This window comes from Lacerta agilis, chromosome 3 (assembly GCF_009819535.1).
Source record: "Lacerta agilis isolate rLacAgi1 chromosome 3, rLacAgi1.pri, whole genome shotgun sequence".
NCBI lineage: Eukaryota > Metazoa > Chordata > Lepidosauria > Squamata > Lacertidae > Lacerta > Lacerta agilis.
Window position 1 is genome coordinate 51,179,666 of NC_046314.1, and position 11,193 is coordinate 51,190,858.

General features: G+C 45.3%; 1 protein-coding gene across 1 annotated transcript; it reads left to right on the forward strand.

The window, feature by feature from the left end:
• The first annotated feature begins 8,676 nt into the window (after positions 1-8,676).
• Positions 8,677-10,465, forward strand: DHRS1 (dehydrogenase/reductase 1). The gene has a single exon (XM_033143661.1). It carries the CDS (start codon positions 8,826-8,828, stop codon positions 9,813-9,815), a length of 990 nt encoding a protein of 329 aa, XP_032999552.1. The 5' UTR covers positions 8,677-8,825; the 3' UTR covers positions 9,816-10,465.
• Positions 10,466-11,193: the final 728 nt, after the last annotated feature.

The following is an 11,193-nucleotide window of genomic DNA, read 5'->3' on the forward strand; positions in this document are numbered from 1 at the left end:
GGCCGGTAACATTTAGAGGTATTAGGCCGGTATAGGAAAACTGTTATAAGCTTATTGAACAACCTTTTATTTATCAGCAACCACAAGCTTTGTACGCAATAAACATCTTTTTAGTTCACAATATCCTCGTCTGTGGTGAATGAAGAAAGCAAGATCCAGCTAGTAGACTGAAGGGCTGCAGCTGGGGACTGTTTGTCGTTGGTGCAGCACTCACAGACCGTAAAACGTCCGGGGGTGGGCTGTACAGGGCGAAGGGCCCGCGACACGCACAGTCCGTATGGGCGCCGCCCACAGCGAACCATACAGGCTGCCACGCATGCGCACTCCGTAAGGGATGCCGCACACACGCACTTCGTACAGGATGCCGCTCATGTGGCAGCCTGTATGGACACCGTGCAAGTGGCAGCCCATACGGAGTGCACATGTGCAGCATCCCGTACAGAGTGCGCATGTGTGACAGCCCCATATGGTCACTGCACGTGCACAGCTGTACGACGATGCCGCACATGTGCACTCTATACAGGCTGCCCCATCCTGGGTGCTGGAGAGCGTTCCTCCACCACAGATTGCACAACCATTATTCAGGGGCCAAAGGTGAGAAAATGACAAGCAACACAGTCCTATGAATGTTTACCTGAAGTTAATCTGTGTTCAACAATATTTACCCTCCTAATAATTTGTTTAGGGATGATGCTTTTTAAAGAGATTGCTCAGTGCCATAAAAATAAACACAAAACTGGGTCCGTGAACTGATCAGTGGTATGGACTATTTGCTTTCTTTGTTCCTACACAGCTTTAGATGGGCCTCCAGCAAATCTCTCAAGATATGGACAATTGGTACACACATGCAAGCCAGAGAAAAGGTTTCAGTACGTCCAATTTAGTCATGCTGAAAGAAGCACATCCATTAACTTAGTAAGAGAATTAGTTACCAATTTGCTCCGTGAGGAAAAGTGCTATGGGCATCAATAACACATTATCCAGATCTCCTCAAATAATAGGGGCAATACAACGTGTGTGTGTGTGTGTGTGTGTGTGTGCGTGCACGTGTCATATTTTAGAATGAGAATTTTAGAATTAGAAGGCTGTTGATCCACACAAGGACTGCTCTGTTCATGTTTTGTCAACTCTGTTCGAAGAGGCCTAGTTTAGATGTGTACAGTATACAATATTTTCTTCTTTCAAGCTGTAAGTAGAACAGTGCTGTCAAGTATCCCGTTTTCCCCGGGATTCTCCCTTATTTTAAGCAGTTTCCCACTGCTCTCCCTTATTTTTTTATTTCCCTTAAATTTCCCGTTTTTAATGGAAGCAGCTCCTCCCCTGCTGGCCAGGGACTGGGTGGGAAGACCTCGCCTACTTGGAGAGAAAAGCCTCAGCCCTCAAAGCAAATGGGAGCCGTTTCCTGTGCTTACAGGGGGGTGTATTCCTCCCCCTGCATCAGCCCCTATCCATTGCCACCGAGCCCCTCAGCCGGCCAATAGGGTTAGCTGGGGGGCGGAGCCTGGCTGCCTTTGAGCAGCTGCTGCTTCATGTCCTGTTTTGATGGGATCAGACAAGAAGACGATGGGGCTCCATTGCGCGGAGCACATGGCTGCCCTCCTCTTTGCTGGCTGCCCTCCTCTTTGCTCCGCTCTGAGCCTGAGCCCACTTGGAGTTTACATTGCTGCTCCGCCCACTTTTGCTTCTGGCTCCGCCCACCACTGACATGTGACTGTCCCCGGGATAGGTGAGACTGCTGATCCCTTATTTTCAAATCCGAAACTTGACAGCTATGAAGTAGAACCACACTTCATTATTAAAGCCCCAGCAGAACTTGAAAGGCAGCTTTTCCCATCCACACTTTGTAAACACTCTCAAACCCTTCACTCTGTGTGACCACCAGTGCTTTTTTCCCTGGGGGGACGCAGGGGTAAACATACCCCTAAACATTTTGTGAATCTAAGTTTGGCCTCATTAAGGGGCAGTATTTCAATATGAGTAGGAAAATGAGAATATCCCTAAACACATTTTAATTTTTTTGGGGGGGGGACACTGCTGACCGCCATTGTGTTTTCCAGGCTCCAATGGTACCTGGCCCACGAAGCAGAGGCAGAGAGTGCATCATAATATGTGTGGGTGTGTATCTATATTTATGTGCGGCACTTTGAGTCCACAAGCCCGTAGCTACACACATGCTGGTGTGCTGGTGCTGGCGTGCTAGCATGCAGTTCCTAGATGGTTGGCCTTAGGCAAAAAAGATTAGTCAGCCCTGCTTTACAGAATAATGCTACCTAATGTGAAGTGTTCTCAAAATCGTTCAGCAATGTTTATGGAGCAGGTGTGGGATTGACCCCGGGGTTCTTGCTGAAGAATTACTTTTTTAAAAGTAAACTTTTTGCCCTTCAGTCATCCTGCTTGAACCTAGGAAGTTTTATTTACAAAAAAACTTACCTTCTGACATCTTTTTTTTTTTTAAGAGTGGACGTAAGAGAGATATCTCTTCTGTTGCTTGGAATATGTCAGCTTTTCAAGGCTAAAGTTCAGGGCTCTCCAGGAAGCTATTTTTATAGAATTTTGTTAGCTGATGAAAATTTATATAATAATAAACCTTTATTGTCACTACACCACCTGTGTGCAGTGAAATTAAATGAGCCCCCCTTTAAATATTGTCTCAATATTTAAAATGATGACTTTTTGTCCCAATATTTAAACTGATGGCTCTCCCTTAATAAACTGAGAGGAGGTATGATAGCCATCTTCAAATATCTGAAGAGCTGTCACATGCAAGATGGAGCAAGCCTGTTTTCTCCTTTTCTGGAGGGTAGGGCCCAAACCAGTGGATTCAAGTTACAAGAGAGGAAATTCCAACATCAGGAAGAACTTTCTGCCAGTAAGAGCTGTTTAACAGTCTAATGGACTCCATTGGGGTGTAGTGGGCTCTTCTTCCTTTGAGGTTTTTAAGCAGAGGTTGGATGGCTATCTGTCATGTATGATGTAGTTGAGATTCCTGCATTTCAGGGGGTTGGACTAGATGACCCTCATGGTCCTTCCCAGTTCTACAATTCTATGATTCTGTGATGTGCTATTCACAAACAGAAAGGTGGAGCACATACATTGGCTTTGGAATAGCACAGAAGCAGAGCATGTAAATAGCAAAACATTAGGAAGAACCTGTTATATAGTAATACGTAACAAGAATAGGGAAAGGGCTTCATTCTGGGATGCTGCAGTATGCAAACTACAGGAGCTTAAGAAGTTCAAAAGCATTACAGTAAAACACAGCACCCTCTGGCATACATAACACTGAGTTTTGTGTGTGTGTGTGGTTTTTACATTTTCTTTTTGCTTTTTGATGCCAATAAATCTTGTCCTTCACTGTTTCTGTTTACCATACTCTGGGCGAGAAGCCACTTTGGGCAGTTAAAATGAGATTCTTAAATTGCCCCAACTGGCGAGAGGGTAGGGAACAGACATGAAGCAAGATCTCAATTAGAAAATATTTATTCTAGACATCAGCAGAAGGCCATTGAATGCATTTCAGTTTATGAAAGATATGTGCTGAAATCAACATAATGTTATTCATGAATGAATCTTGGGGGAGGGAGAAATAAGGAACAGTACCTGCTGCAACTAATGAATCCATGGCAAATGAAATTCAATTCAATGGTTCAATTACTTCTAGAGTCAGGCGCAACAGGCCCTTGCTTGGCTCCACCCTGAAACACCTGCTGTCACCTCCAGCCACCCCAGAGCTCAGGAGCTTTCCCTGTGCCAGGAGAAGGGGAGAAAGCACAGGCAGAATCACCATTGCAAACACTCCCTGTGCCCATTTCTGATGTGGGGATGGGACTGGAATGGTATTTGTACACCCCTAGCTTACAGGCTCAGTCCTATGACTGAGTTTGTGGATGGAGTTCGTTTCAGATAAGAGGCAGGGAGAAATTCATTTTTCTTTGCATTTTAATGAGAAACAACCAAATCCACACTTCCTGAACCAATACCTGAACCAAAGCACACCTAAAATCTGCACTTGTCTGAATTTTGCAGTGCGGTCCCACAACCAAACAATATGTACAAAAAATGTAACTATGAGGGGGTTGGTGCCTAAAAGGACATATATTCATCACAAGAAGGTGCAAAATTGCATTATATCATGGGAAACCGCAGACAAAAATGTGCTTATTAGGAGAAATTCACACTTTTAAATGCTGGCATGAGGAATTTTCTTTTAATTGCCACTTGCTTCAGAAATATGGAGAACTGAATTTAAGACAGGGAAAAGGAGAAATTGAGAGAAATGGAAATGGGCAGTGCCATGCATTCCGAGTTCCAGTGCTACTCATGATAGCAGAAGGCCACATGTGCTCTTGAATTGATGGCATTCCAGAAGAAGGACCCTATACCAATAGTATTTCATCCAGTAGCTGCCTTCTACATTCCACTGCATGCAGCCAGCTGCCCCTGTCCCTACTGGAGAGAGCAGGCCTAGTGACACAAAAGCCCTTCTGTCACCGTGTCACATGCTGCCAGCTAGCCTCAGGATGAACAAGGAAGTATAGTCCGACTGGAGGGCAGCAGCAGCAGCAGCAGCAGTGCCAGACTTTATATGGGTTAGGCAACAAAATCTAGTGACAGAAGAACACAGCAAAACACAAGAAAACAAAGTTTAAAAGCCACAGAACTAAAGAGGTATTTGTTTGGCACATAAAAACAACAACAGTGTGCACATTCTATACTCCTGGGGACCGCATTCCATAAGCAGGGTGCCACCAACAAAGATTTCTTTTCCCTGTCAATTTATTTACCTTTGCGGAGAAAGTGTCCTTTGTTCAAATCCATGAACTCAGGACTCAAGAACTCAAAGTTTGCTCTGGTGTCCTTTTTCATATTTTCAAATGTAGCCTTTATCACAACGTCATTAACCTTTGTTTCAGTCAGGCTTTTTCCTAGGAAGTTGCATATTTTTAATACAGCACTTCTCAGATCCTGAAATTAGACATAATTTTGATATCGGGTCACCAACAGTTGAGAAATGTAAGGATTCAGTAACTGCTTGTTTTGACAACTGTAATTTTTTAAAATCTTTTTGTGTTTTTAATATGAAATTTAATAAAAGATTGATTTATTTTAAAGGAAATCATAGAAGAGGTAACATAACTTTTTAAAAAAATGTGTTTGAAGGTTGACAATCTGAAAAACAGCATCCTTCTCTAATCTCCCTTCTTTTCCTAGAGGTTTACATAATCTCCCACACTCTTCCCATCTTTGTTTGTTTGTGCCATTTTGTATTGTGCATTTCCCTCCTGGTAGACCCACACACTTGATGGGGCCTTGTTAGGACCTTCTCGCTTATTTTCTGCTGGGTTAAACCCTTTCCCAACTCCTAAGTTTTCTATCTTTTTACTGCTTTGTCTAGATCAGGGGTGGCCAACTTCCAAGAGACTGCGATCTACTCACAGAGTTAAAAACTGGCAGTGATCAACCCCTTTTGTGGGGTTCAGGTCAAAGTTGTTGAGCTTCTTTAGGGAGGAGGAAAGAAACATTGAGCTTTTTTTAAGGAAGGAAAGCCGTTTTTGGTGGTTCAGGTCATTTTAGGGGTGCAGGGTAAAGATGTTGAGGGTTTTTTAGGGCAGCCAAAGTTTTTTAGCTTCTTTGGGGGGAGCCACTGATCTTTCAGTGATCTACCACAGACATCCAGTGATCTACCGGCAGATCACGATCTACCTGTTGGACGTGCCTGGTCTAGATGATTCATTATGTTTCCAATGAAGGGCAAGAGTAGACCCAAGGACAAGGGTTATTCATGAAAGCTGAAATCACTTCCATGATTTCTTGTAGGCAAGTCATCCCTCTTTAAATTCTCTTTAAAATAAAATAAAGTTCAGTGGCATTTCTTCAAGAAGCTTCTTCATATGCTATAATTGCAGGCGAAGGTGTGGTCAGTGTTATTGTTTGAGACTCTTTCCTGCCATGGCATGTAACCCTCCAACAGTTTGACTTCACCCGCAGAGGCACATTCCTCCATTACCTCCAGAGACATACAGATGCCAACAACAACAACAATTATTGTTATTATGTTAATATGTAACACTTAATATGTGGCAAGCACTTGGCAGTGATTATGTATTTCATCTCTGCTAATACCCTGGGTTGTCATTATCATAATGTACATCTTAGTTCTAAACTGCAGTTACACGCCCAGTGCTTTGTTGTTGCTGTTGTTATCAGATACAGAAGCATTTGTCATCTTTATTTTTATTCAAAAACATATATATACTTCCACTTCCCTTTACGGTGCCATCACGTCACAATTGCATTTTACTTGGAAACAGAGAAGTCACTCTGTTGTCATAAAGTTGTCTTTATGCGAAAAGATCAACTCTTTGTGATCTGCTAAGATCCTCAAAGCCAATTCTTGGGAAATGAGATTACCCAGATTTTGACTTCATGCTATGAAAATTGCTGCATTACCAACTGAGTATCCTTAGCTTGTTGGTGAAGCAATATCTGTGATGATACCATTTAGTAGTACAGGATGCCCAGCAATGACTGTTATGCGGATGAAACTCAGTAGCAGGCTGTGTGTCAATAATAATCTGGGACTGACTACCATCACAGTTCGTATTGACCTACTTGTTTGGCAAAATGCACATCCCTTTAAACACACTGCCTCAAGAGGAGAGGGATGTTTTGCAAGTAAGAAACCAGGTCATTGAATCAGTCTGAATGGTACGCATATAACCCAGAATGTAGATCCAAACCCAAACTAAAGCAAAGCTTTATTTTATTGTAAGAAAAAAGAGAGAAAGATTATCAGGCTGCATGGTAGTATTAATTATTAAAACTTACCCATTCGTAACTCTAAAGAGAGAAAAAGTTCCTACTGCTACAAGAAAGAGCATGTGTCAGAAGTTGCTTATCTTAGGCTCAAGGGTGTAAGGGACGGAATACAGCTCCATCTGTGAAGCAGCTCTGACCAAAATGCAGGGATGGGATTTGTACAGCTCCGTGTTTGCTCTGGAGCAACAAAAATCTGTTTGAGGCCTATGGTCTGAATCCAATATTGCATCATTGGGAGCGTAGGTATCTAGACGGAGCTCAGATAGCCTTCTTTCTAACTAAAACCAAGCTCTTAAATACCTTTTCTTCTCACCAAATTCATGTGAAATGTGGATGTTGGGGTACAAGGTGATTGTGTGCTGGGTGCCTTTTTTGGGTTGTCAAATCTCCAACTCCCAATGAAGCAGGGGCTGGTCTACCAGGGGCACACACCTTACAGAGGGTCACCAAACCAAAATGCAGGGGAACCACTACCTTACTGAAACTGTTTGCTTTCCCTTCCAGGGAATGACTATAAAAGCAAGTGTCCCGTCGTTTACAGACAACTGGGGGAAATGTTTGTTTTTATAATAATTTTTATTAAGTTTTCAATTTTACATTCTTAACTAGAGGTGAGGAACCTTTATCATCTGGTGGGCCACATTCCCTTTTGGACAACTTTTTGAGGGCTACAGGTCATAGGCAAAGCTGGGCAGAGCAGCCAATCTAAATTTAACTTGGATGTTAATTTTTGCCTTTAACACATACCTCTGTGTCCTCCATCCACCTTGATTTGAACAAGGTGCTCAAGCAAAGTATTGGCTCCAAGTAGTAATTCATAAGTAGCCTATTATTTATACTGAAACTCTCCCCCTTTCTCGCACTGCGGGTTGTTGCTTTTTTTAAAAAAAATAATAATACATTTTTTATTAAAGATTTCTTGGTTTACAAAAGCATGTGAAATGTCTCTTTTTCAAGTTACATTTTCTACAGATCAGTTTCATTTGTTGAGACATTAGTGTTACATTAGGAAGAAAAGGGAGAAAGAGGTGGAGGGGGGGGGAATGGTGGGTGGGGTGGGGTTGGGCGGCAGTGCTTCTGTTCTACTTAGTGTATGTGTGGGGTTTTCTGTCAGCACTTGTGTGGGTTCTCTTTACTATTCACTTGTGGTGGGAAAAGGGCCGGATTTAGGTTTGATGAGGCCCTAAGCTACTGAAGGTAATGGGCCCTTTGTATGTCCAGCTGTCCTTTGTCAACAACAAATTGTCACTGTTTTTTGTGTTGAATTTATGCTATATGATAATTTATGGAACTAATAGTTATCTAAACCCATTTGCACATGTTGCCATGCAACCAGTCCATGCAGAATGTAGGCATCCTATATATAGAAATGAGCAAACCAGTGATATTTTAGGGAGCAGGCTAGCAGGAAGGGCCCATTACTTATATCACAGGAGCCTACACAACACAAAAACACTGTTGCTGCATGTAGGTTTTATTTTATTTGTTTTTTATCTTATATTTTGGAAATGTACATCCAGGTTTTTTCTTTTAATTTTTTTTTGGGGGGGGCTAAGCTTTAGCTTGCTTAGCTTATACATAAATCCGGCAGACCCGTCAGGAGTAATCACTGCGGGTTGTTTCAAGGCGGGTTGCTCCTCATGCTTTGGAAGGGAGGCTTGTCACCCCCGCAGACATTGGCAGCAGGCTTAGGTAATCGGGTAGAGCGGTGGGTAGAGCCCTCCCGGTCACCCGGTGAAGCAGCGAAGGTGGAGGGAGCGCCGCGTTGGGGAGGCGAAGTGCAGCTGCGCAGATGGCGCACGCGCGCGCGCGCCTTCCCCGCTGCCACCTCCGGCGTCCGATCCCGCCCTGCCTGTTCGCGGGAGGAGAAGGAGGGCCTTTAAGCCGGGCGCCCCAACCGCACAGACCGGCACTGCAGCTCTGACAACCGTCGTCGCCGCTGCCGCTCCAGACCGGCTGCGGCCTGCACGCTCCTCATCCGCCTGGCAACGCTTCGCCTCGCCGCCATGGCCAAGCCTCTGTCGGGACATGTGTGCGTGGTGACGGGCGCCTCTCGGGGCATCGGCAAGGGCGTCGCGCTGCAGCTGTCCGGGGCGGGCGCCACCGTGTACATCACGGCCCGGCACCGCGAGGCGCTGGAGGAGGCGGCGGCGGAGGTGCGGGCCCGCGGCGGGAAGTGCGTGCCGGTGGTGTGCGACTCGTCCCGGGAAGAAGACGTGGTGGCGCTGTTCGAGCGCGTCCGGCAGGAGCAGGCGGGCCGCCTGGACGTGCTGGTCAACAACGCCTTCTCCGGGGTGGGCACCATCGTGGAGGACTTCGGGCTGCCCTTCTGGGAGAGCTCGACGGCCCTGTGGGACCAGGTCAACAATGCGGGCCTGCGGGGCCACTACATCTGCACCGTCTACGCCGCCCGTCTGATGGTGCCCGCCGGGAAGGGGCTCGTCGTCACCATCTCGTCGCCCGGAGGGCTGCGCTACATGTTCGACGTGCCCTACGGGATCGGCAAGGCCGCCTGCGACCGCCTGGCCGCCGACTGCGCCGTCGAGCTGCGCCCCTTCGGCGTGGCCTCGGTGGCGCTGTGGCCGGGCTTCGTGCGCACCGAGAGCCTGGCGAAGGAAGTGGAGAGCAGGACGGGGCCCATGATGGCGAAGCTGAAGGAGAAGATGGCCTCCATGGGAGAGACCCCCGAAGTGAGCGGGAAGTGCGTGGTGAGCCTGGCGTCGGACCCGCGCGTCATGCGCCACAGCGGGAAGGTGCTCCTCAACCCGGACCTCGCCCGCCTTTACGGCTTCAAGGATGTGGACGGCAGGGAAGTCTTCAACTATCTCTCGGTGCGGGACATCCTCTCGGAGCTGATGCCCAAACTGGCTGGTTTATTCCGCCTCATACCTCGGTTCATCACCATCCCCAAGTGGGCTCTCGCTCTCTATTCTAGCAAGTTTTCCGTTTACCCACCCATCCAGCCGCCTCTCCTTAAATCAAAAAAAGAAGCCTAAGAGGTATATTGTACAGGGTTACAGCTATGCCTTTAACCTTCTCCGATTGCTCAAAACTTCATTTTGACACTTCCTTGACTGGTGCATTAATTATTTTATTATTACAATTGTTTGCAATGGAAAGCACTTCCAAGTTTGAATTTGAAATCATTTTAAGACAGTGGTTTCCACCAGGAAGGGCTGATTTCTGCATTATCTTCTTTCTGTGCTTGCTAGAAAGCTGTTAAGAGATTCCTTATAATTCTGTATTCAATTATAAGCCCAAGTTCTGACACTTTGGGGTGCATCTTTCATCATTCCTGTATTTCAAATGTGACAGAAGTAGCTGAAACAAGCTACTCGGCAATTAAATGCATTTGCTCTGAGAGACTTTGTCATAGCTGGCGATACTTTGCCCCATTTTTTTGCCCCTGTGAAACGCACCATTCTTGCCCACCCCTAAATTTGCTGCACGGGTCCTGGTGGTATCACTGCATCTTTATCGAAGAGCTAGCTCTGTTTTAGATCTGGAAGATCATCCCACTGCAGGAAGGGAGGATAGTTTTGCACTCTGGGAAAATGCACAAACTGCTCAGGTAATCCAGAGAGTACACACCTTACGTTTTGCTCTAATATATGTATTGGTATGGGTTTAAAAAAAAAAAAACCTTTGCAATGTCTTAAGCTCCATTTCAAAAGATGTGTGAAATTCTAAAAAGACCTATCTAGGCTTCTTGAGAAAAAAAGATGTACTCTGGAACAGACAAAGGCGAGGCATTCTTAACTAGAGGTGAGGAATCTTTTTCATCCAGTGGGCCACATTCTCTTTTGAACAACTTTCTGAGGGCTACAGGCCATAGGCAAAGGTGGGCAGAGCAGCCAATATAAATTTAACTTGGATGTTAATTTTTGCCTTTTACACACAAACATACTCTGACATCCAGACAAGCATGAGCACATCATCAGTTGAAGGACATATTCCAGCCATGCAAATACAAAGAGATTGCTCTCACTTTTGTCATACCCTTACTCCACCTCAGTTCTACTCTTTGCTTTTCATAGGAAAGGGACTAAGGTATATCAGCATTTTTCTGCCTCAAACTTTTGAGGGTCTGCTGTGTTACTTGAAGAGATGAAGGAACAGAGAGGTGAATTTGTTGGGGAAACTCCCATTACATGCACCCTAAAGCAGTGTTTCCCAACCTTTGGTCTCCAGCTGTTTTCAGACTACAATTCCCATCGTCCTTGACCACTGGTCTTGCTAGCTAGGGATGATGGGAGTTGTAGTCCAAAAACAGCTGGAGACCCAAGGTTGGGAAACACTGCCCTAAAGGACGCATTAGGAAAAATAAAATAAAAGCAACTTCAGGTAGAAGTCATTTTAATAGTGGTGAGAAAC

Bases quoted from the DNA above. Each gene is read 5' to 3' on its own strand.
- DHRS1 (XM_033143661.1), top strand. From the start codon at position 8,826: ATGGCCAAGCCTCTGTCGGGACATGTGTGCGTGGTGACGGGCGCCTCT.